The sequence below is a fragment of the Dipteris shenzhenensis genome, chromosome 26, assembly GCF_047967505.1.
Source record: "Dipteris shenzhenensis isolate YYH24624 ecotype China chromosome 26, Dip_SZ_1.0, whole genome shotgun sequence".
Lineage (NCBI taxonomy): Eukaryota > Viridiplantae > Streptophyta > Polypodiopsida > Gleicheniales > Dipteridaceae > Dipteris > Dipteris shenzhenensis.
In genome coordinates this window covers 31,136,059-31,162,990 of record NC_141621.1, presented here as the reverse complement: position 1 = coordinate 31,162,990, position 26,932 = coordinate 31,136,059, and the positions used below count along the sequence as shown (strand labels likewise).

General features: G+C 41.5%; 1 protein-coding gene across 1 annotated transcript; it reads left to right on the top strand.

Annotated features, from left to right (window-relative positions):
• The first annotated feature begins 12,124 nt into the window (after positions 1-12,124).
• Positions 12,125-15,774, top strand: LOC147884956 (pentatricopeptide repeat-containing protein At2g33680-like). Its single transcript, XM_087398018.1, has 2 exons — positions 12,125-12,331; positions 12,430-15,774. The coding sequence occupies exon 2, from the start codon at positions 12,549-12,551 to the stop codon at positions 15,525-15,527; it is 2,979 nt and encodes a 992-aa protein (XP_087254144.1). The 5' UTR covers positions 12,125-12,331; positions 12,430-12,548; the 3' UTR covers positions 15,528-15,774.
• Positions 15,775-26,932: the final 11,158 nt, after the last annotated feature.

The window sequence follows — 26,932 nt, the reverse complement described above, 5'->3', positions numbered from 1 at the left end:
AAGTTATGGCTCTCGGAAGGATAGCCAAATTTTGATCCCAAGAGGGTGATAAAAAATGATGATGTGGCTTGTGGTGATGTGGTAGTGTGAGGTCACATGCCAAATGCACTGCGTGCCTATGAAGAAACACGTGGCACTGATGAGATGGAATGCTGATTGGGCACTACCATGTGTCATGATGACATGGCAATTGGATGCTGAGGTGGCACATAAGGTGCCATGTGGAAACCTCTAAATCTAGGGTTGAAGTAACCCTATCTACCATGTGTCAAAATACTGACCAAGGAACAAAGTAACCAAACTATAGTTAATCCTTATCTGTTCAGGGTTGGCTTAGCTCATGCCACATGTCATTTCCTAAGGTGTGAACCTTGGAGAATGAAAACCATGACATGAGAAGCTATGGTGATGTCGCGGGTGATAGACATGACTTTGGGGTGCTCGTTGGTGCTCATTGTGTAGGCGTGGTCACTTGAGTTGCAGCAGTTGGTGGAGGTCACCCTCTCGTTGCTTAGAGATTCGCTGCATGTTTGGTTTGCACACGTGCCAATTATGTTGAAGGTGCATAGTCGTTGAAGCAAATTTCCATTAGCATTGCTCACTTACTGGGCTGATTATGGAGTCGATGGAGGCACTGGGTGGCCAGAGGGATAGAGGTAGTTTGGCTGTGTGTGTTATTAGGCTAAATTAATGTGTGTGTGTGTGTGTGTGTGTGTAACTACCCTCACCCAGGGGACACCACATGATGGTGGCAAGACACCCATCAGCTGGTGTCTCACCATGCACCAAGTATCTGCAACTTGCCCCCACCCTACAAATGCCATGCAACCCGCACATACCTTGATGTGACCTTGTGTAGACTTTGGTTTGCCATTGTCTTCTTTCGGGTAAGTTGTCTTCTATTATTTTCTTGCCTCACCAACTAGCTGCTCTCTATTTTCGTTTGGCATTGTCGTCTTTCATTGATCATCACCATGGCAACATGCAGCTCACCATGGCTTACAAGAGAAGCAAATAGAGGCTGCGAGATAGAAAAGTTGAAAAGCTTGGTCAAGGCACAAGGAATAGAAGACTCCTTGCAAAGTAGCCGCAGGAAGTAGTTGTTGCAAATGCATGCATTCGATCATTGCCATCAGAGCGAAGAAAATGAGTTGTGATGTCATGATCTTCGATTCACTTCTTGAGACTTTGCAATGATGACTTGGCTTATCCAGCCCGTCTGTCAACGACGTCCTACAATGACCATCTACGAACAACACACAAGGCAAGCAAGCCTCCATAGTTGTCTAGCTAGCAGCAGTGAGCCCCATACGGACAAACGTCCAAAGAGCTGCCTCTACAAGCCTCTTCTCCCTACACCACCTATGGCTTCTAGATTGACTCTCACCTGCAAGCCAACGACGGATTGCAATTCCAAAGCGGCAAGCTCTACATCTCCTAAGCCAATCGCCAAATGTCCAGTCGCCGCCATAGCTTCCACAACGACTGCTTCCACCAGCAGGCTCCAATACACCTTGCAATAGAGCCCTTCACAAAGTCAGCTCCCTCAGTGAGCAGCTCCCAACCTCCTACATCATGGGCTCATGGGCCCTGCACGAACTCCTACAAGCTGCCATCAACGAGTAGCCAAATCTACAACTCGATGTGATAGACAAGCAGAGTAGCTAGCACTACGCTCTTCATCAAATGACGCTTCCCCAAGGCCTTCCAAGTTTCCAATGACCTGCACACTCTACACTTTGACGCCTCCAGAAACTAAGGCTCCACCTCAGCGAGCAGCTCCATGGCGGACTTCAGCAACTCTAGCGAGAAAATCCCACATTTGGTCATCTCCAAACGAGCCCCTACAGCTTCACAACACACTCTAACGTGGACAACAGGCTACCATCAAAACGATGCGCAAAATGAAGGCGCCCTCAATGGAAATTCAGAGAGCTGATGAAATTTTTTAGATTTCGTTCGAATCGTAACAGATTCCAGTGGCACATCCAAGGCATATTCCAACCTATCTTATCCTTAGATTGACATGTGGCAAACATTGTTTCCATACACGTGGCACCTACCTTATCTTGCCACAGCACCTTATCGTGACACATCAACACCCTTATCTCTAAGTGCCATGTCATCTGCCATAATGGTAGTCCACGTCAGTTGCTGCCACATCATCTGCCATGTCATCTACCACATCATTACTGACATCATCATCTGCCACATCAAGATCAAAGTCATGAGATCAGACAGAGGAGGTGAATACATGTCTTTCAATTGACTTCTGTAGATACTCCACATCAGAATGCAAGAGCTGAAAGGAAGAATGGTACTTTATGTTGAAGAAGTGAAAGGAAAGCATGAAGCTAAACATGAAATGAGAATGCTTGCTTGCTTATGGAATGAAGAAAGGTGAGGTCCATATGTAGGCACCTCTACATGAGCCACCAAGCTCCGCAATCATCTCCTCAATCATCTACTCAATCAGCTCCTAGAATCTCTCAATCATCCTATGTGGCATCTACCACCACGTAACAGTGCTTATGGGCACCTAACTGTGCCTCTAGCACACACACATAGAACCTAAGGTGTGCCTGGGGCATACACCTTGAGATATCCCATCAAAAACCCCCTCAAGGGAATGCCTCAGGCTATGTCAAGGATACATCTAGTCTCATAGTTTCTCATGCCATCTCATGGTAATCAAGGATAAATCTATGGCTAGGATCTCATGCTAGCAAGGGTTCCCAAGGGTGTGAAGTAGACAAAGGGATACATAAGACCTTCCAATGGTTATCTCCCCTACATGTACATGCACACAATGTCTACAGGAGGTACCATGGAGCAAAACACATACACATGGCCTACATCATATGGTGACCAGAGGTGTTTACAAAGAACAAAATAGTTTATTCCATTCATTTTGGAGGACTATCCAGGCAGAGTACCTTGACTCAACATAAAAGAGAGATCTGGAGCATATATGGAGATGGTTCAAAAAGCATAATCTTCATAGGAGGCCTCATCTTGTGGAGGCACATCAACTGAAAGTAAATTGGCAGTTTCTGGCTTTGTAGTTGCTTCCTTTTTGGCCTTACAAAACTTTTCATGGTGATTGTTTTTGCCACAATATTTGCAAGGATTGATCTTGAAGCAATCTTTTGAGAGGTGATTAGTCTTCCCACAATGTTTGCAAGGTGAAAACTTGCCCTTTTGAGTTTTTATGGCATAGGCTGTGTCATTGCCTCAGATTTTTCAATGTGGTAACAACATGATCATAATCTTCAGGCATACTTTTGAGCAATACTACCATTGCATCATCTGTAGTGATTGGAGAGTTGATAGAAGCAAGTTGAGTCATGAGACTCCACATGTGATTGACATGAGCAGCCAAGGGAGTGCCACTAGCCATCTTCAATTCCAAGAAAGCAATCTTAAGTGACAATTTTGAGATGTGAGAGCTAGCACCAAAAATAATATCAAGCTTCTGCCAAGCTTCAGAAGGAGACTCCAAATCAGAAATATGATGAGTATAGTCATCTCCTAAGCCAAGAGCAATAATGCCATAGGCTTTCTCCTCTCTAGCAGGATCTCGTGCCGAGTGTGTAGGACCTGAGGATTCTCCAGCATTAGAGGCTGTTGAAGAAGAAGTTGGAGCAGGCTTGACAAGCCCCCAGAGGTTTTCCCTCATCAATGCAAACTTAACTTTCATCTGCCATGTGTGAAAGCCTTTACCATTGAACTTATCCATATTCAAGAAGGTAGCCATGAGAGGGTCTAACCCAAAATGGGCAGTGTCTACTCTCTTACAAGGCTAGAAAGAGTTGAAAAGCTTCAAAGTACAAGCATTTAGTGTAGCAAAGACTTGTAACCAAATTCCATACTACAAATCATAATGGAAATGATGGTTCAACTTGCATGCTTCATAGAGGTGGCTAAATGAAAGTATTCCCAGCAACTCCAGGTATAGAAACCGAAAGAAAAGTTGTAGCCACAACTGTACTGATGCTATTCAACACTTTAAAACATCAGAAATGCTAAAGTAGCATCTAATGTAGCACCAAACTCACAACATTGTCAAAACTGTCCAAAACAAAGGCCTGATATTGGAGGGCTTGTATCTCACTCTTCAAAACAAAGAAAAGAGGGCTTTCTAGGTAGAAATAAAGCTGGTATACCAAAGAAGAGCCACTAAAGAAGAGAGGCAAAATGCTGCGTCACGTTGCCATAGCCAGGAGCTTGAAGGTCAACTGGTTTTTTGCATGTTTCTCCCTCCTTGGTGGACCATTTCACTTCAAATTTGAACAGGGGCTAGCTCATGCTATTGTGCAAGCTTGGCTTAGAGGAATTTTGGAATGACTGCGCCAGCAAGTCGAATTGCACGAAATGGCATCAGGAAGAAGGCGACTGTTGCGCAGTTTCGTGGGCACCATTGTCTAATTCCTCTGATGTGGAAGGTTGCCCATATGAAGGGTCTCTCCAACCAAAAGGACCTTGGGAATGGTTGCTTGTAGGTAGAGAACTCAGCCCTCCAAGTGTTTGGGCAGAAAGGGGCAAGATGGAGAGGAAGGTGAAGAAGAAGAAGAAGATGACATGGCATAAATGGGCTCAAGGAGGATCATAGTGCTCTGATACCATGTTGAAGAAGTGAAAGGAAAGCATGAAGCTGAACACGAAATGAGAATGCTTACTTGCTTATGGAATGAAGAAAGGTGAGGTCCATATGTAGGCATCTCTACATGAGCCACCAAGCTCCACAATCATCTCCTCAATCAGCTCCTAGAATCTCTCAATCATCCTATGTGGCATCTACCACCACCTAACAGTGCTTATGGGCACCTAACTGTGCCTCTAGCACACACACATAGAACCTAAGGTGTGCCTAGGGCATACACCTTGAGATATCCCATCACTTTAGCAGGCAATGCTTAGTGAGAAGCATCTTCTGAATCAATATTGGGTAGAAGCAATAGCCACTACAAACTATTTGCTTAATTGGCTTCCTACAAAACCAATTTAGGGTATGACTCCTTATGAAGCATTCACTAGACATAAGCCACACATTAGGCATCTCCGCATATTTGGTTGCATAGCATATGCCCACATACATGATGATCATCGTAGGAAATTGGATGCGAAGTCACACAAATGTATTATGGTGGTTGGTCTCAATGAAGAAAGCAAAGCATACAAGTTGTATGATCCCATCAACCGAAAGATCATTATCTCCAGAGATGTAATGTTTGATGAGGAATCAGAATGGAAAACCTCAAATACATAGGAGATAGAAGCATCGACTTCACTATCATCTACAGAAATGGTTGATGAAGAAGAGCAAGAATTGCAAAAAACACCCCAAGTAGAGCCATAGCAGCTCCGATGGTCTACTAGGGAAAGCAAACCACCAGCCAGATTGACATATGCTTAGAAAGGCAAAGCAATTCAGGTTGAAACCACCAACTATGCTCTTATGACTACCATCATGGCTACAGAAGCGCCAGTGTACTTCGAAGATGCAATAGACAAGCTAAAATGGCAAACTGCTATGAATGAAGAAATGGATGCTTTGTATAAAAATAATACTTGGGAATTATGTGACCTTCCCCCAGGAAAGAAGGCCATAGCAAACAAATGGGTATACAAAGTGAAGTATAATTCAAATGGAAGTATTCAAATATACAAAGCCAAACTAGTTGCAAAAGGATTTGCATAGTAGTATGGTTAAGATTATGATGAGACTTATGCTCTAGTAGAAAAGATGGATTCCATACGGTTTTTGATATCACTAGTGACACTCAGTAGATGGAATGTGTACGAGCTCAACGTCAAGAATACATTTCTCAATGGTTATGTAGATGAGGAATTCTACATGCAACAACCAGCACGTTATGTTGAACCAGGAAAGGAGAATAAGGTTTGCCATCTCAAGAAAAGTCTCTGGCTTAAAGCAAGCACCCAAAAGTTGGTACAGTAGAATCTGTTGAGATATCAAGCTCTACCCCCGATATATCTCCTGGATGACTATCATTTATGTCACCGCCTATGTTAGTTGTACTCGTGGTGTAGTTAGACTACCACGTATGTTTTTGGTTTGGGTTCACATATGAACCACGTATTCTAGGGTTTGACATATAGGGTATTTTCCCTCTTCTATTGTATTGTTGTTGTGTGCAAAAGTGAAGAAAGGCTTCACCCTCCAACCTTGTGTCCTCTCTCTTTTGTGTGTTGTGAAGAAAGCTGCACTTGAGTCTCCTATCTCTCTCCCTTATTCTTTACATGGTATCAGAGCCTTGTTCGTGGTAAGGAGCTCAAGAAAGCAAGCCAAGTTTGTGGTGTCCTAGTAAGAGGACCAGTGTTGCTTTCTTATTTCGAGTTTGGGAGCAAATCTCTGCAGGTAGCATAGCCAGAAGTGCAGGAGTGCACTGTTTCAGATTGAGAGGCCCTTCGCGGTGTGGCGAGAGCGCAGTATATGCTGCGAAAATGGGCGAAGCCCTTGGTGACTTTATTTTTTTGATTTGAGACCGTTTCAGGGCCTGTTTTGAAGGCGGAAGTTCTTCGCACGCACTCAGAAAAAGGCCCTGTTTTTCGTTGTGCGACCACTGCGCGGCTAGTCGGTGGAAAGGTGCCACATAAATTGCATCGTATGCCTGTGTGCAGAGATATTGGGAGTTGCAGATTCATGCCTGTAGCCTGTTGATGCAAAATCGTCACTAGGAAGTGACTGTGTGGTGAAATACCACTTTCGTCAGTGTTGCAGATCTGCCCCTGTGAGGCTTTTTGTTTTTGCTATTTGCCCTTGTGAGGCATTTGCTGTGTTTACAGGTTGCTGTTGCAATTCGTGATTTGTAAAATGTCTGAGAATCTGTCTACCATTGTCAGTGAGAAGCTTGACAAGAATAACTTCCAAGCATGGAAGTTCAGGATGACAAACTTCCTTATGGGAAAGGGAGTTTGGGAGTACATCAGTGGTGAAACTGCGAAACCAGTTTTGGGTGCTGCTCCCACTCCTGCTGAATTGAAGGCCTTTAAAGAATGGCATGAAAAAGCCAAAAAATGCTTGTATTGGCTGTCTGTTAGCATTTCAGATTCTATGATTGTGCATATATAGGATGTAGAGACGCCTAAGGAGGCATGGGATACATTGGTGAAGCTGTATAGCACAAATACCAAAGCACGAAAGATGCAGCTAAAGCAGGAGTTGCACAATGTGCAAAGGAAAAATCTGAATATAAATGAGTATTCCTTGAAGGTGAAAGGCCTTGCAGATTCTCTTGCCTCCATTGGAGCACCTGTTGATGATGAGGACTTAGTGTCCGTGACCTTGAATGGTCTTGGGAAGGATTATGCACAGTTTTGGACATCCATTGGAGTCCGTGAAACATTTCCTGATTTTCAGGAACTTATTGCTCTCTTGCTGAGTGAAGAGCAAAGGAATGGTGGTTCAGCCACCTCAACTTCTCAAGAGACTGCTTTCTACTCGAATACAGGTAGAGGCAGGGGTAGAGGAAGAGGCCGTTTTGGTGGCCGTGTAGGAAATCAGAACCAACAGCAACAACAGGAAAACCAGTCCTATGGAGGAGGACGTGGTAGTTCTAGAGGCAGGGGGAGCCAAAGAGGCCGTGGTTCATGGCAAAGGAACCAGCAAGTAAATAGCAGCACAGAATGCTATTATTGTGGAAAGCCTGGACACAAGGAGAATACATGCTATAAAAAGCAGAATGACATCAAAAGTGGGAAGTTGCAGCAAAGCAACTATGCATCATCAAGTGGGCATGGTGACGACAGAAATGAGCACCTTTTTGTGATGCAGCCTATGGTTAACTCCATGTCAGGAGATGCTGCAGCTTGCAATGATGTTTGGTATGTTGATTCAGGTGCCTCTAACCACATGACCAGTCATGGTGAGTGGTTTCATGATGTTAGAAATTTGGATAAGCCAGGTTATGTTGAAACAGGTGATGATACTGCGCACCCAATTACGCAGGTTGGTAAAGTGCCATTGGCTATGCAGGATGGCAAAACAAAGTACTTGGCAGATGTACTTCATGTTCCAAAAATCACTAAGAACCTGGTTTCAGTTGGCCAGATGGTTGAGCAAGGTCTGCAGGTTAGATTTAATCCTGATGGATGCTTTGTTGAGGACTTGAAAAATAAGTGCCGCTTGGTTGCAAAAGGCAACAAAAATGGCAGAATGTTCACCTTGGATGTTGATATGCCTGAGGTGAAAGCTGCTATGTTTGCGCATGAGAGAGGTGTCATTGCAGATATTGAGATATGGCACAAGCGCATTGGGCATGTGAATATACAAAGGCTGAAATCTATGCAAACGAAAAACATTGTTGCAGGTTTGCCTAAATTCAGAGTTGAGGGAATGCAAAAGGTATGTAAAGCATGCCAAATGGGTAAGCAGGCCAGACATGCATTTCCCAAAAATGCTAAGGTGAGCAGAAGACCTTTGGAAGTGATCCATTCAGATGTTTGGACAACCAAAGCTGCTTCTATTGGTGGATGCCATTATTATGTGACGTTTATTGATGACTACACTAGGAAGGTGTGGATTTATTTTATGAAGCACAAAAGTGAAGTGTTCAGCCATTTCAAGGCTTTTAAGGCCATGGTTGAAAAAGAGAAAGGTGTGCATATTAAAGTGCTAAGATCTGATGGAGGGGGAGAGTATTTTTCAGAAGAATTTTGTGAATATCTGAAAGAACAGGGAATTCAAAGGAAGTACTCATGCAGGTCTACCCCTTAGCAGAATGGGGTTGCAGAAAGGAAGAACAGGCATATTGCAGAAGTAGGACAGGCGATCCTAAATGAGAAAAACATGCCTGATTATTTTTGGGCTGAAGCAGTAGCAACTGCTGTTTATATTATGAACAGAACCCCCACTGTAGCGGTCCATGGCATGACGCCTGAAGAAATGTATACAGGCCAAAAACCAGATATTTCTCACTTGAAGGTATTTGGTTGCATAGCTTATGTTCATGTTCCTGATGAGAAGAGAACAAAGCTGGATCCAAAGGCAGAAAAATGCATCTTTATTGGATATGCTCTGCACCAGAAAGGGTATCGCTGTTATAACCCTTCCACCCGCAAAATGCAAGTGAGCAGAGATGTTGTTTTTGATGAAATGAGCAGTTGGTATGCACCAACTGTTATGGTAGGAGATGCAGATGCAGGAAATGGGAATGCTGCAATAAATGCAGAGCAGCAATCTCAAGCCTTGAGTGGACCCAGAGAGTCCTCTACTAGTGGATCTAATGCATGGACAGGGAGATTGAGATCTAGTGAATCGTCACATGGCAGTCCTGATAGTGTTGTGCAGGTATCACATAAGGGAAAAGAAAAAGTGGACTCCAGTGTTTGATGTGTCTGCTGGTAGCTCTCATGTTGATGGAGAGTCAAGTGGCTCTGAAATGAGCCTTGATAAGGAAATTGGGATTCCTTCTGTTGTTACACCTGGTGCAAGGAAAAGCAGGCATGATTTAAAGACTCCTGCAACTGATCCAGCTGTATGGAGGTCCACTCGTATTAAGTATCCAGTTGACAGGCTGAGATATGATGGGTATACAGCACATCACTATGCTTATATGGTCAAGGTTCTAGAGGAGCCAGAGCCCACATGTTTTGAGGATGCAGCAGGGCATAAAAATTGGGAAGCAGCTATGGATGAAGAGATGGCTGCCTTGGATGCAAACCACACTTGGGATTTGATGCCTTTGCCTCATGATAAGAAGGCTATTGGCTGCAAGTGGGTTTACAAAGTAAAGCACAATGCTGATGGGTCTGTTAGCAGGTACAAGGCAAGATTGGTTGCCAAAGGTTTTGCGCAGACATATGGAATTGACTATGAGGAAACTTTCAGCCCAGTTGCAAGGATGGCAACCGTGAGAGCAGTAATTGCTATGGCTGCTGCGCAAAGGGATGGTCTTTGCATCAGATGGATGTGAAAAATGCCTTCTTGCATGGTGATTTGCAAGAAGAGGTTTATATGATGCAGCCAGAAGGTTATGAGGATAATTCACACCCCGATTTTGTATGCAGGTTGCGCAAAGCCTTGTATGGCTTAAAACAGGCGCCGAGGGCATGGTCAGACAAGATAGGGCAATATCTTGTCACTATTGGATTTCAGATTTCCAATTCAGATTTTTCACTTTATGTGAAAAGGACAAACAGAGGGATTGTGCTTGTAGTCATCTATGTTGATGACTTGATTATTACAGGTGATAGTGATGCAGACATTAATGAAGTGAAGCTGCTGTTGAAGCAGAAATTTGAGATGAAGGATTTGGGAGAGCTGCGTTACTTCTTGGGCATTGAGGTTATTAGATCCCCGAGTGGGATATGGCTGTTGCAAAGGCAATACGGTTTGGACATGCTATCCAAATATGGGATGACAGGCTGTAAGCCTATCTCTGTTCCATTGGAGCAGAATGTGAAGCTCAATGCAGAGACAGGTGAGCTTCTTGAAGATATTACTATGTACAGGCGCATAGTAGGTAGCTTGATTTACATGACTATAACCAGACCAGATTTGAGCTATGCTGTGAGGCTAGTGAGTCAGTTTATGCAGGCACCGAGGAAGCTACATTTGGATGCGGCTAGGCGCATACTACGGTATGTGAAGTCCACATTGCATTATGGACTGTTTTATGAAGCTGGGTGTGCATTACAGGTACATGGATACACAGATGCTGACTGGGCTGGTAGTGTCTCAGACAGGAGATCTACTAGTGGTTTTATGTTTTCCCTTGGGAGTGGTGCCATCAGTTGGAGCAGCAAGAAGCAGCCAACAGTTGCCTTGTCGAGCACAGAGGCTGAGTACAGGGGTGCAGCAATGGCTGCATGTGAGGTAGCTTGGTTACGGAAGCTACTTGCAGATATGGGACAGTCAATTCATGCAGCAGTTGTCATTCATTGTGACAACATTAGCAGCATCATGCTTGCTAATAACCCAGTTTATCATGCTAGAACGAAGCACATTGAGGTGCATTATCACTTTGTGAGAGAGAAGGTTCTAACTGGTGAGATTGATCTTGTCTATGTCAGCACTGAGGAGCAGGTGGCTGATATTTTTACGAAGGCATTGGGTACCGAGAAGCTTCGCAGATTTAGGAGCTTGCTTGGTGTACGTGAGATGGATTTGAGCTTGAGGGGGAGTGTTGAGATATCAAGCTCTACCCCCGATATATCTCCTGGATGACTATCATTTATGTCACCGCCTATGTTAGTTGTACTCGTGGTGTAGTTAGACTATCACGTATGTTTTTGGTTTGGGTTCACATATGAACCACGTATTCTAGGGTTTGACATATAGGGTATTTTCCCTCTTCTATTGTATTGTTGTTGTGTGCAAAAGTGAAGAAAGGCTTCACCCTCCAACCTTGTGTCCTCTCTCTTTTGTGTGTTGTGAAGAAAGCTGCACTTGAGTCTCCTATCTCTCTCCCTTATTCTTTACAGAATCGACAAATATTTTGCTGATCTAGGATACATGAAGTCTAATGCAGATCATACTCTCTACTACAAAGTTCAAGGGGAAGACATTACTATTGCACTTTTGTACGTAGATGATCTGATTGTGACAGGAAGCAACGATAGCTTCATCAAAAAGCTAAAACACGACTTATTTGTAGAGTTCGACATGAAAGATCTTGGACTCATGCACTATTGTCTTGGTATTGAGTTTTGGAGAGATTCAGATAGCACCTTTATGAGTCAGCCCAAGTATGTCGACGACAGTCTCCTGAAGAAGTTTCATATGGCAGATTGCAAGATTGCAGCCACTCCCATGGAACAGAGTTTGAAACTTACAAAACATTCAAAAAAGCCTACAGTCAATGACAGGTACTACATGCAGCTCATTGCATCTCTTATATATGTGACTATCACACGGCCAAATATTTGTTATGCAATAAGCCAGCTCCTCCAACTACTGCATGATGGGCCCATTGCATCTCGAGCAACAACTGCTACAATCACGGGTAGGTGAAATTTGATTAGCAGCTACCAGTTGGATTTCCTCCTTATTAGAGGGGTGATGTAGGGGTGTAGAAGCGTGTAAAACTCCTCTATGGAGGACGCTTGTCAAACCCCTCTATCTATAAAAGGCCCAAAGGCACTGGAAAAATAACACAAAGGAAGTTTTCACACAATGAAGCCTTGCAGATGCCTGCTCGCTTTCACCTCCAAACTGTTCAATCGATCTCCTCTTCCTTTTCGTAATAAGATTTCTTCCCCAAGCCCCGCCAGACTTCTTCTTACTTTGCTCCTCCTCCCAGATATGGAGCATACATTACCATCTTACCGCCTTTCGCAGGCCTTCTCCAACACCACCTCGAACCAAGTAAGTGAACGAAACTGTCTTGCAACTGCTAAATCTGTACTACTATCCGAGCATTGTGGCCTTACTTCGTTCATTTTGCCTCTGCTGCATTCCGATAGACAAGCCCCAAGGCTCCACAATTTCCACCTAGAATGTTGCTGTGGATAAACGGCTGGTGCAACCCAGGAAAACCAGAAAACGTGATTTAGGACAAGGAGCACAAAGCATTTTGGTCGGCATGCAACACAAGAACAGATGTGCTCAGCCTGGCTCCGCGGAGGAGAGACTACGTTCGTCTATATGTGCAATTCCAGCTTTGGCTCTGGAAAACCAGCTTCTTGGACAGCCACCGAGAGAGGCTCGTGCTTGGGAAATGCTGGGCTTACAGGAGACGCTCAGGATGCTCGATCGGATGGCTGAACTGCCTTCGGTCAAGAACCTCATTTGTTCCTTGCAGAAGTGCAGGGAAAAAAAATCTCTGGCGTATGCCAAGCGTGTGCATGCTCACATTTGTAATAATGGGCTGGAAGCTCATAGAGCTGTTGGGAAGTTCATGGTTCCAATGTTTGTGGATTGTTCAAGTGTGGCCGCTGCTCAGCAGGCTTTGAGCAGGTTGGTCCATAGGAATGAGCGTTCATGGACTTCTCTAATACAAGGCTGTGCCCAATGTGGTCAAACGCAGCATGCTCTAAACCTGTACCAGCGGATGCAAGAGGATGGTGTAGATCCTAGCACGTATACACTTGTGGCGCTATTAAAAGCTTCCGCTAGGCTGAAAGACATGGGAACTGGCCGAGATATTCACATTGAGATCATACTAAAGGGATTTGAAAAAGGTGTTGTTGTCGGTAACACTTTGGTCCATATGTATACCAAATGTGGCTCCCTTTCTGAGGCACGGGGAGTATTTGACAAGCTGCCAGTTCGTGATGTTGTGTCGTGGAGTGCACTGATTGCAGGACTTGTTGAACATGGGCTTGGTCGAGAAGCGCTGAAATATTACGAACAGATGCAGCTGGAGGACATATCTCCGGATCGTGTCACATTCTTTTGTGTCTTGAAAGCCTGTGGGAGCATTGGAGCCATAAGCCAGGGTAGAGAAATACATGCCAAAATTGCATGCAAGGGATCTGAAAGTGATCGTTTTGTTGCAAGCACTTTGATTGACATGTATGTCAAATGTGGCTCACTTGAAGAGGCACGAGAAGTCTTTCACAAGCTGCTGGTGCGAGATGTTGTATCATGGAATGCATTAATTGCAGGATATGTTGAACATGGATATAGTCTAGAAGGACTAAAACATTTCGAACAGATGAAAATGGAGGGTGTGTCACCAGCTCCAGTCACATTTGTTTGTGCCCTGAAAGCTTGTGGCATCATAGGAGACATAATCAAGGGACAAGAAATACATTTTGAGATTGCAAAAAAAGGATTTGAAACTTATCCTTCTGTCAGCAACAGTCTAGTCGATATGTATGCCAAATGTGGTGCACTTTCAGAGGCGCATGCCATCTTTCAGAAGCTGTCAGGTCGAGATGTTGTGTCATGGAGCGCAATAATTGCAGGATATGCTGAACATGAATCTGGTCAGGAAGCCCTGAGTTATTATGAACAGATGCAATTGGAAGGCATATCTCCGAATGCTGTCACATTTGTTTGCCTTTTGAAAGCTTGTGGCAGCATCTGGGACATAGGCAAGGCACGAGAGATACATGCTGAAATTGCACAAAAGGGATTTGAAGAAGATCTTTTTCTTGGCAACACTTTGGTCGACACGTATGCCAAACTTGGATCAATTTTAGAGGCATGGGAAGTCTTTGACAAACTGGCAACTCGGGATGTTGTGTCATGGAAGGCATTGATTGCAGGGTATGTGGAAGATGGATGTAGTCAAGAAGTGCTCATATGTTTTGAACACATGCAACTGGAGGGTGTTTCTCCAACTGCTGCCATTATTGTTTGTGTCTTGAAAGCTTGTGGCAGCATAGGAGCTGCAGATAAGGTCCGAGAAATACATGCTGAGATCGTACAAAAAGGATTTGAAAGAGATCTGTTTATTGGTGGCACTTTGGTCGATGTTTATGCCAAATTTGGCCTACTTGCAGAAGCACAGGTAGTGTTTGGCAAGCTGCCAAATCAAAATGTCGTGTCATGGAATGCACTCATTTCGGGTTATGCTGAACATGGACTTTGTCAAGAAGCGCTGAAATGTTTTGAACAGATGCAACCAGAGGGTGTTCCTCCAGATGCTGTCACATTTGCTTGTGCCTTGAAAGCCAGTGGAAGCATGGGAGCTATAGACAAGGGACGTCAACTACATGCTGAGGTTGCACAAAGGGGTTTTGAAGGAGATATTTTTGTTGGCAGCACGTTGATAGATATGTATGCTAAATGTGCTTCACTTTCAGAGGCATGTGAAGTCTTTGACAAGCTGTCTGTTCATGATGTCGTATCATGGAATGCTATGATAAAAGGATATAGCATCAACCATGAGGGTGACTTGGCTGAACAATGCTTTGATGGCATGCAACGGGATAATGTGAAGCCGAATGAAATAACATTCACATGTCTACTTACGGCCTGCAGCCATATGAAGTGGGTCTGCAAGGGCCAGGAGTATTTCAAGCTCATGAGAGAAGAATATGGTATCAAACCAACAATAGATCACTATACTTGCATGGTTGACCTTCTTGCACGATCAGGACTTCTGTATGAGGCTGAGAAATTTCTCGACACCATGGGATGTTCTCCTTCTGAAGAGACGTGGAAAGCTTTGCTCAGCGCCTGCAAAGCTTATGGGGAAGCAAAGCTGGGATTGAGATGTTTTCACGAACTCGTCCAGATGAATGCAGAATCTGCTGCTTCTTATGTGCTCATGGCAAACATCTATTCAACTGCTGGCAGGTTGGATGATGCATGTGTAATAGAGGGGCTAAGGAAACAGTCAGGAGCAACGAAAAAACCTGCAATTGCTTTGATAGAGGTGAACAAGAAGGTACATGAATTTGCTGTGGGAGACAAACAAAGTAAAGAAGTTTCAACAATACTAGAAACCTTGATATCACGGCTGATGGGCAAAGGACATGTGCCACATCTAAATATGGTCTTGAGCTCTAGTTTATATAAGAAGAAACCTGCATCAAGAGAACATGCAGAGAAATTGGCCATAGCTTTTGGGCTTTCTAACCTGTCAGGGACGAATGCCGCACATGCATAAGAAGTAGAGGATATGCAACAGCACACATTTCAAGAAATTTTATACTTAGGATATTAAGATGTCCATTGTATCCATCATTTTCATTGCTTTGTATTGTTGTGGAGGCAAAGTATAATGTTTCCTGATGTATGAGAGCACATGTTGGAAGTGATATGACATCAGTGGGGATGTCGCATGCCTTAGAAGCTCGTCCTTGCTGTTATGCTTCACTTTTTAGAGGCGCTTTGCCCTATCAGTTGATCTTTTCTAAGCTTTTTTGCTTGCAAATGCTGGTTTTGGAGATACTAAAATTATATACTCTAATGAAGAGAGTGTGGACTACTTACTAATTAGTTTTCTCCTGTAGTGCTAGCCTCTGCCATGGCTGAGTGCGCCCTTCACCGCTGGAATGCTGACAGAAACTCAGTACAAAGACTTTGGTATGGATGCTAATTGTGTGTGTGTGCATGGATATATGTGTGAGAGCATATGTTTATATTGTGGTCTTTACCCACAGTCAGTGTCGCTGGTCCCTACTATTGCACGATGGAGATATCTGTCATGAGGTTTAAACTGTACCATTTTATTCTGTTTTCACCTTGACAAAGATTGCTATAGGATCAATCCTTGCACTTATTGTGGCAAAAACAATCACTCTAAGAAGTTTTGCAATGAGAAGAAGAAAGTCAAGACAAATATGGTTGAAGAAAAAACTTCATTAGCCAATGAAGTAACAAATTTTGTGGTAGCGTTAGCAAATGAAGAAAAAAAATTTGTGGTAAGAGGAATAAAGATTAAAGTCCAACATCTTTGAACTTTTGTCATCACTTGGTCATGTAGTCAATTTTGAGGTTCTCTGCTTGGAGTAGTACTTCAAAAGGAATATTATGTGTTCTTATAGTCTTTGTAAATCATCTCTGGTCACCATGATGTAGGCCATGTGATATGTGTGTGCCTTCATGGCACCTCTTGCAGACATGAGAAAGAGAAATTAGGTCCACACAAAGGCTTAAGATTAATCCTTGTACATGCAAGGGAGAGGACCATTTGGGGGTTTTATCCCATTTTTGTAAATCTTGACCCTAGGGCACCCTTGCTAGCATGAGATTCTAGCCATAGATTTATCCTTACCCATCATGAGATGGCTTGTGAACTATGTGACTAGATGTATCCTTGACATAGCATGAGGCAAACCCTTGAGGGAGGGTATGTTGGGATATTTGTGATCAAGGGCTTGCTCTAAGTGCATGTGTGCATCTAGTAGCAGGCACATGTGTGTGTGTGTGTGTGTGTGAAGCACACTTAGTACTATCTAGGATCATGACACAGGTGATGATGCAGTAGAAAGCGCCCTCTCTAGGAGGTGCCAATGATTTAGGAGGTCCCTATGAAGTAGGGCTGATTGCTTTTGATGTAGAAGAGGTGCCTATGATCTAGGACACTCTCTCTCCCACTCTTTAAATGAGAGGCTTCTCTTTCACAACCAATAGAACACATATTTTGGTCTTCTCTTGTGTTCTCAACTCTTGTCATGATGCATCTCTTCTCTCCCACCACTCCCCAACATCTTCACCTCATGGCCTCACTATTGCAAAAGCCTTGAGAGCACTTCAAGTTTGAAGATGCACCTTGTAATCATCAAGATCCCAAATATATGCCAAGCTTGATGATATAAGTGTATTGTTCATATAATCTACAAGGTATCAACATGTTTTCACACTAATGATGCCTGTTGAATCCCTAACATAAAGACTACCAACTCAAGACAGTTGGAATGTTAACAGGTACTATAAGAATTCATAGCAATTCATGACAAGTGCCATAACTAGCACCATCAGAGTAAGAACTAGTTCACGAGACGAGCAAAATTTGCATATGCTTCAAGCACTTGGGCCTTCAAGATGCTTTCCTTCTCTTCTTTATTCTTCCTCTAGCAATGCTTCTCGTTTGTCACAATAGTCGCACCCACGCTTGCTCTTGTCCGAACTACTCTTGTCCTTCGTTCTCCAATTGGTTGGAGAGACTAATATCGTTTTTCTTTCACTAAGAAATAGAGCTACATAATCCAAAAAATCAGCATCATCATCCAAACACCAAATTCTAATCATTTCATTATACCTGGCAAGCAAACTTTCAATAGAATAGCCTTTTGGTCTTCATCCTTGACCTTGGAACCTTGACCCTGGAACTTTTTCAATAGAATAGCCTTTTGGTCTTCATCCTTGACCCTGGAATCTAATTCGTGAGGCTGCTTTGGCAAAGCATGCATTCAATTGAGGATTGTTCCCAGAATCTTGGTTTATTCCATGAAAATTCTAAATATCTATATTGCTTTATGTTGAGTATAGTGTAAATTGCACTATCTAGATAGGGTTCATAGGGTAAACCCTAATCCTAACCCTAAGGGATTCTCATGTATATATTCATGTATATGTTCAATACAACATAGCGTATAGGTAGCTATATCGTGTTCACTCCTCTCTCTCTCTCTCTCTCTCTCTCTCTCAAACTCCCCACTTCATCATGGTATCAGAGCCGATGGTGCTCCCACTCCCTTCATGAGTGTTAAGCCCTCCTTCCACGAGGCATCCTCTATATCCACTCTTTGTGAGATCTTCATGAGAGAGACTTCCCATTGAGAAAGAGTGCAAGCCCTTGTTCCATCAAGGCATGAAAGCCCTTGTTCCATCAAGGCACAAGACCTCTCCTTGATGCGTCTTCATGACTTCTCCTACTCTTCTTTTAGAGCTCTTCTCACTCTTCATTTTGCTTCAGAAACCTCCCACTTTTGATATCTACAGCTCAAGTTAAGCCTCTACAAGGAATCTCTCTATTCTGAATTTCTGTAGGTTTCCTTGAGAGATTTAAAATTCTTAAGAGAGAGGGACTTGCTTCTCATTCTAAGAGAGAAAGGTTAAGCCTCTACAAGGAATCTCTTTGCTTAGAGAGACAAAGTTGTGTTAAAGGTGACAAAATATGAAGAGGGGAGAGGAGAAGAGTGGAGATGAGGAGAGAGGGCACATCTAGAGAGCACACCACAAATGACTAACTGTACACTAGATTTAGTTAAAAAAGTGAATATATACAAATCCATTTAAGGTTAGGGTTAGGGCATCTAATCCTTTCCTTCATAGCACTCTATTGGGTTAGTGCTATGCACATATGATCACATGATGTTGGGTGTGATCTCTCAACACCTTCCCTCAAGATCAACATCATGAAGTAGGCCTTCCCTCAAGATGATGATTCTAGGGAATCGAAGAAGGAATGAGCATTACATTCCATCACACCCCTTTAATGGGAATGTCCTTCCTTTGTGTCAAACCAAGAGCTAGTCGGTGTTTCTCAAAAAGCTCTTTACCAAGTGGTTTGGTAAAGATGTCTGCAACATTCTCTTTGCTATCACAATGCTACAGTGTGATGTCACTAAGTAACACTCTTTTTCTGATGAAGTGCTCTTTGACATCAATGTGCTTTGTCCTGGAGTGATATACTAGATTCTTGGCCAATACCTGAGCCGATTGATTATCACAGTATATTGTTGTTGGCTTTGATTCATCAAAGTAATCCATTTCTGACAATAGTCTTCTGAGCCATATAGCCTCACATGCACCTGTAGTGAGCGCTCTATATTTTGCTTCAGTCGAAGACAAAGAAACAGTTGGCTATTTGTTGGACAACCATGATATAGCAACTTGACCAAGGAAAAATGCATATCACTGTGTGGATTTCTTAGTCTCATGATCTCCAACGTAGTCATTGTCATAGTATCCATGCAATCGTGGATGACTTCCTCTGTATTCTATCCCAAATTGTCTTGTACCTCTAATGTATCTCAAGACTCTTTTGACTGCATTCTGGTGAGACTGTTTTGGATTTGCCATAAACTGTGCTAGTGAACTTACTGCATAACAAATATCTGGCTGTGTGATAGTCATATATATAAGAGAGCAATGAGCTGCATGCAGTACCTGTCATTGACTGTAGGCTTTTCTGAATCTTTTGTAAGTTTCAAACTATATTCCATGGGAGTGGGTGCAATCTTGCAATCTGCCATATGAAACTTCTTCAAGAGACTGTCGACATACTTGAGCTGACTCATAAAGGTGCTGTTTGAATCTCTCTAGAACTCAAATCCAAGACAATAGTGCATAAGTCCAAGATCTTTCATGTCGAACTCTGCAGATAAGTCTTGTTTTAGCTTTTTGGTGAAGCTATCCTTCCTTCCGATCACAATCAGATCATCTACATATAAAAGTGCAATAGCAATGTCTTCCCCTTGAACTTTGTAGTAGAGAGTATGATCTGCATTGGACTTCATGTATTCCAGATCAGCAAAATACTTGTCAATTCAGCTGTACCAACTTCTGGGTGCTTGCTTTAAGCCGTAGAGACTCTTTTTGAGATGGCAAACCTTATTCTCCTTTCCTGGTTCAACATAACCAGCTGGTTGTTGCATGTAGACTTCCTTGTCTAGGTAACCATTGAGAACTGCATTCTTGACATCGAGCTAGTACACATTCCATCTGCTGAGTGTCACTAGTGATATCAAGAACTGTATGGAATCCATCTTTGCTACTGGAGCATAAGTCTCATCATAATCTTGACCATATTGATGTGCAAATCCTTTTGCAACTAATCTGGCTTTGTATCTTTGAATACTTCCATTTGGATTTACTTCACTTTGTATACCCATTTGTTTGCTATGGCCTTCTTTCCTGGTGGAGGGTCGCATAATTCCCAAGTATTATTCTTATACAAAGCATCCATTTCTTCATTCATGGCAGGCTTGTCTACTGCATCTTCAAAGTACACTGGCTCTTCTGTACCCACCATGATGGTAGTCATAAGAGCATAGTTGGTGGTTTTAACCTGAATTGCTTTGCCTTTCTGAGCATATCTCAATCTAGCTAAAGGTCTGCTTTCCCTAGTAGACCGTCGGAGCTATTGTGGCTCTGCTTTGGGTGTTTCTGGCAATTCTTGCTCTTCTTCATCAACCTTTTCTGTAGATTACTGTGAAATCGGTGTGTCTATCTCCTATGTATTTGAGGTTTTCCGTTCTGATTCCTCATCAAAGATTACATCTTTGAAGATAATGACCTTGCGGTTAATGGGATCATACAACTTGTATGCTTTGCTTTCTTCACTGTAGCCAACTGTGATGCATTTGCATGACTTCGCATCTAATTTCTTGTGATGATCATCATGTATGTGGGCATATGCTATGCAACCAAATATGCAGAGATGCCCAATGTGTGCCTTGTGTCCAGTGAATGCTTCATAAGGTGTCATACCCTGTATCAGTTTGGTAGGAAGCCGATTAAGCAAGTAGTTTGCAGTGGCTATTGCTTCTGCCCAATACTAATTTGAAAGATGCTTCTCACTAAGAATTGCTCTAGCACTGTCTGCTAAAGTACCATTCTTCCTTTCAGCTCTTTTATTGTGCTGAGGAGCATCTGCATAAGTGAATTGTCTTCGAATGCCATGACTTTTGTAGAAGTGAATTGTCTTCGAATGCCGTGACTTCTGCAAAAGTTCATGAATGCTGAAGACGTGTATTCAACTCCTCTATCTGATCTCATGACTTTGATCTTTTTGCCTGTCTGGTTTTCTACCATGGCTTTGAATTCTTGAAATCTAGAAAAGACTTTAGATTTCTCTTTTAGAAAGTAGACCCAACAATATCTGCTGTAGTCGTCTATGAAAGTCAAGTAGTAAAGTGAACCATTCATGCTGAAGGTCTGGGCAAAGCGCTAGTCTAGCAGATCTACAAAACCCTTATCAATAGTAAGGCAATCGATAAAGATAGTATGCACATTCTTCCTATGATGAGGATAACTCTTGGCATTATTATTCGCATAAGATCCTCGTCTCATAGCAAGCTCTTTTTGAGAAGCAGATGAAGACACATGGTAGTTTGATTTAGGTGCAAGAAACCACATGACACTAGAGAGGTAATGATTCTCAAACCTTTTCCCCATAAAAATCTTGGAGAGAACATTATGAAGGGTGATGACACATCTTACAAGATAGGAGGGATTAATTTCATACCTTTGCATACTTATGCAACCACCATAGAGAGCATAGGAGATGCAATCTATGTCCTAAAACCTCCTTGTAGTTAGATAGATGATAGAAAGCAACGTAGAGGTTGTATCTAACAAATATGGATGCATAGTTCGGGTGCTCAAGAACCCTAACCCCCATCCTCAATCCATACTTGCTCAAAACTATCAAAGCTAGCCATATGTTCAAATTGTCTTCCATAATTGGGATCTAGAGAGATCTAGTAGCTCATCATCACAGTCAAGATGCTTACCTCCATACAAGCCTAAGAGGAATGGAGATCTCAACTTAAAAAATTCGTAGAATTTTTCAACGATGACTACTCAGGGTCTACACCATGCGGTGGTCTTGAGGCTCCTCTTGGTTCTGGTTCAGAGACAAGGGCTAGTTCACTGCTGGGGCTGATGTTGTAGTGGATGATGGATCTCTTGTAGCTGGGCCACGTCCCCTTACACCTTGTGCTCTATACTATTGGATGCCACTCTTTACTCCTATTATTTTCCTTTAGCTGTCCATTCTCTATTTTATTTTTTTGGGGCTAAATGCCGGAGGGGGGGGTTAGTCCCAAGAAAACAACCCAAGTATAAGAAAAGGCCAACTAAAAGGGCACCCAGCACATGGCCAATGCTAGAAACAGCTGATCAAAACACCCCACGGGAAGACGGGGAAAAACAACACCATACAGGGCTTTAGCCACATCCATAAGGCAGTCCCCTACCAACATGTCATGCTTCATCACCACTCAAAAAGACAAATATAGTACAAGGACTTCCATAAGTATACTTTTCGAAGATGTTTATGAGTATCCTCACATTGGAATGTAACATAGACAACCATTTCTATCATCTTGGTCTCAAAGTTTAGATTCCCTTCAAATCATACATATTAATGTATGGAGTTATGCTTCCACATAGTCTATCAAAATGGGACTATACTTATCACATTTATCAATGACTACTCTAGGAAGACTTGCATATACTTCCTTCAAAGCCATGGTGGAAAAGTAGATTGGAACCCATCAAGGTCCTCCATTGTGACATTGGGGGGGAATACAAGCCCATAGAATTCAATACCTTTTGCAGGCATTATGGGATTAAAATCATTTATATGCAGATACATTCCTGAGAAAAAGGGAGTTTTTGAGCTAAAAAATAGAGTCATCACAAAGTCAACTAGATGTATGCTCAATGAGAAAAAAGCCCAAAGGTAGTATTGGTATAATAAAGTCCCCAACCTTAGCCATCTTTCCTAAATATTAAACATTTAAAATATTTATTTTAATTATTATTCTAATCAAAAGTTTTCAGTCTATTTGCTTAATGGTCCGTAAAAAAATTTTGCAAGAAAATTGTATACAAGGATGAAATTTTCTTTAAAGGACCATGCAATCTAAATATTTCTAATGAATACATTGGGCTATATCTAGGGAGGTATCAATGGTTTTTAATGGAATAAAATGGCCTACTACAAAAATGGTATCATGTCTTGACCTTAATTTAGGTAATCTAGTGATGAAATTCATGGATACACATTCTCTTTCATATTGGGGATATTAAGAGGACTAAGTTTAGTTGGGACCTTTATATGTTGAGCCTTAACCTTGGGTTTAAACATGATAGGGCAAAAATTTAAGCACATGATCTCTCATGTCCCTTTTCATTCTTAGCCCCACAAAAAATGTTTCTTAACAGCTCCATAGTTTTTTGAAAGCTCGAATGTGTAGAAATGGGCGAATCATGCGATTCACAAAGGGTGATCTCTCTAATCTGAGATAAGTTGGGAAAATAAACCTATTCCTTTAGACATTAACCCATCTTGCATTGATAATGTCTCAAAATAGAATCCATGGGTCTCTCTTTCTTTCCTTACAATTGGACCAAAGTAAGGGTCATCCTTTAATTTAGTCTTGATCTCTTGCACCAAGGGCTTTATAGCATTGAGATTATACAAAGTGGCACGTTTCGGGCTAAGAGCATCTAGTATTACATTATCTCATCTAGAATTCTATTTGATATCAAAGTCGTATGCTTGAATTGTGTTATTTCCTCTTCTCTATTTGGCATTTGAGTCAAGATAAGTGAATACCCCTTTTAAGCTTTGATGGTATATGAAGACATTGTACTTTCTTCCTATCAAGTAATGCCTCCAAATATTTCAAGCATATACAAGTGCAAGCAACTCTAGAGCATGGGTTGGATTGTCTTTTAAATTTTTGTATGCATAGGGTATGGGCCATTATTCTTGGCTAACAACACCTCCGATAGTTACTCCACTAGAATTACTGGTCATGAAGAATTCTTGGTCAAACTTGGGTAGCTTAAGAAGGGGGGTTGTAGTTAGTGCATCCTTAAGGGCTTGGAAACTTTCTTCACACTCACTAGTCGATTGGACAATGTTTCCTTCTTTAATTGATCAACCATTAGTCCTAGAATCTTAACAATGTCTTGGATAAATTTCCTATAAAATATTGCCAGCCCTAGAAAACCATATGTCTCTAGCATTCTATGGTGTAGACCACTTCCTTATGGTTTATTATTTTTTCTCTTAACATAAAGGACCTTTAGCTATCCCTCATGGTCTTTTTCGTCTTTTGAATATACTAAGATATCATCAAAGAATTTTAAAACAAATTCATCTAAGTATCCCTAAAGTAAATCTACTCATTAGCACGCACTTAAAGTTCGTTGCCTTAGGTTGAAAGGAGAATTTACATTTTCTACTTGGTATTACAGTAGGCTAAATCATGCCAAGAGTAACTCTTTCATATCCCTCCCAAGTTTACTAACTGTCAAGGAATTTCTTGGAAAGAAATAGGTTTTCCACATAACCTTGGATTCACCTATCAAATATATCTTTGTCAGGTTAGGTTTCATTGGTTTACTATAAGTCCTGGGTCTAAAGCCTTTGAGAAGTTAGGCTATTTACCTCTCCTCTTCTTTATTTACTTCTTCTCTAAGTATCCTTCTTTCAAGATCCCCTTTGGTTCCTCCACCTCTTGCTCCTAAGTTGGCCCCTAGTAAAGAATTATCCTTCATCACATTTTGAATGGTCTCCATAGATACTTTTTTGCCACTTATGTCAACAAAGATTTGTGGTTTTGGAGGCATTATCTCTTCTTTCTTTTCTACAAATCAAACAAAGATATGTGTTAGTAACTGTAATAAACTAATTTTAGAAGGGATAACTGAATTTCTTCCCCTTCTAGATGGTATTTTACTTAGTTTTGACTTACCTTTTCTAAATGCTAAAATCTTTTGTATATGTACAACCTTAATCAAGACTATTTAGTCTAAGTAAGTGTAATTGTACATGTTTTGTTTTTTGAAAATATTGAGTTATTCTTCCAAAATGGACATCAAAAGTTTCCCTTATCCAATGGAGAAAGAACGTGGTATCAAGGAATGTGACATCAACATATGTCAAGATGCCTAATTTGACACAATACCCTCTTGATACTTGTAGTCATTCATCCTCCATCTATAATGGATAGAATCCCTATAAAAGGTGAGGATATTGCTTAGTAGTCATACTCTAGTGCTGGAGCTAAAGAAAAAAATAGGGGTGAATATTAGCCCAATGGTGAATCTAGGGCCTTCTCCAAGTTTTTTGGGCTAATATTTGATAAACATAACTTTTTCATGCATGCTTTGAATTTAGCCCTCCAAATAGTCAAATCAATAAGCACAAGTCATCTAGATAGATTTTTCAAATTATAGCTTATAAAAACTTTATATGAAGTTTACGTACACCTAAACCATTAAAGCCTTGAAAATGGTATAATGGGCTAATATTTGTAACTCTATATTGGGAAAAGTTTCACCCAATGACATACACTTCCATAGTGTGTTCTTGAAAGAGATGTCTAATGACCTACACTTTTGTAGCTATGTTCGCGTCTTACTTTTTACCTTCGAGCATAGAGCTTTCACCAAAAAATGATTAGCTATCATATACCGACTATTGGGAGAAAACTCTCATATCTCTTGACAGATGCCAGTTTGGGGGGAGGTGATACTACATAAGGTCTTTTCAATAACATTACCCATGTCATCTTCTTCCACTTTGTTACAAGGGTTTTTTTTAAGGCCTAGTGACTTCAATGCTCTTGGACATTTCCTCAATTTGTTTGAATCTTCCTTCTTCCCTAAAATCCCCATACTACTACTTTCATGAGTCGTTAAAAAAATCTCTTTGCTATATATTCTCTTGATCTAACGTGTGGCGTAGTACCAAAATGTAACGACAACCTTAGCCATCATACACCTTAAAGCTTAAACACTTAAAACCTTTATTTTAATTGTTACTCTAATCGAATGTTTAGAGTCTATTTGTTTAATGGTTCTTCAAAAAAAATTCCATGTGAATCGTATAAGACGACGACCTACCTTTAAATTTTCTTTGCTTCAACTCTATGATCATTGCATATTGCTTGTGAAATTGAACCATGTAATCATAGAGAAAAACGTAGGCACATACACGTGAGCATTTTAAAGAAACTCAAAATAGAATATTTGACTATCCATTCCATCACTCCCCATCAGCATATGCATACTTCTATTCATTAATTGAGGAAAAGCTAACTCCCATGATTTAAAACTACACATAGATCATTTGCATAGGTTGTTTCATTCACGTCACCAAAAAATCAATCACATTCCTAAATTGAAGAATCTGCTTTGGAATTCGAATGCCGATTCTTGCTTATCATGATGAATTATGACAAAGAATAGACTAAGTAGAAACATTTGCATGATGGAAAGAGATCATTATTCTTCAATTTGGTGCATATTTTGGGTTTCTAGTGACCATGTACTCTAGTCACACGATCTCTTGTAAGGGATAGAAATGTTATTTTCAAAACTCTTGTAGCCATGCAAAAGTTAATCTTTTATCTAGGGTGAACAACATTAGAATACAACCCATGAACATCTCCATGGTAGAGAAATACACCAACAAATGTTGTTTGAGGCAGGTCACATTACTAGTAGAAGGTCCTCCTTCTAAAATAGGCTCATGAATGTAAGGAATATTACATTAGCCTCTTGCTTTTACAAGCTAGATGTGCACTCCAAGGTTTGAATGGACCTTTTGCCTATCCAACCTCCCCTTAGTCTCCTTCATGTTTTTCCAAGGAGAAGTGAATGAGAACTAAGACACCCCATCCCTCAGGATCGTGGGTGAGCTCTTGATCTTTTCCTCCAACACTTATTTGATCAATAATGATCTTATCATTTTGATTTACCCCATCTTACATTATCCCAATGATCTCCCATACAAGGGCAATGCCAATACCATACAATAACCTTGTCATAGTGACCAATAATGATCTTATGTCTATGGGGTAACCCATCCATATTATC

Bases quoted from the DNA above. Each gene is read 5' to 3' on its own strand.
- LOC147884956 (XM_087398018.1), top strand. From the start codon at position 12,549: ATGCAACACAAGAACAGATGTGCTCAGCCTGGCTCCGCGGAGGAGAGA.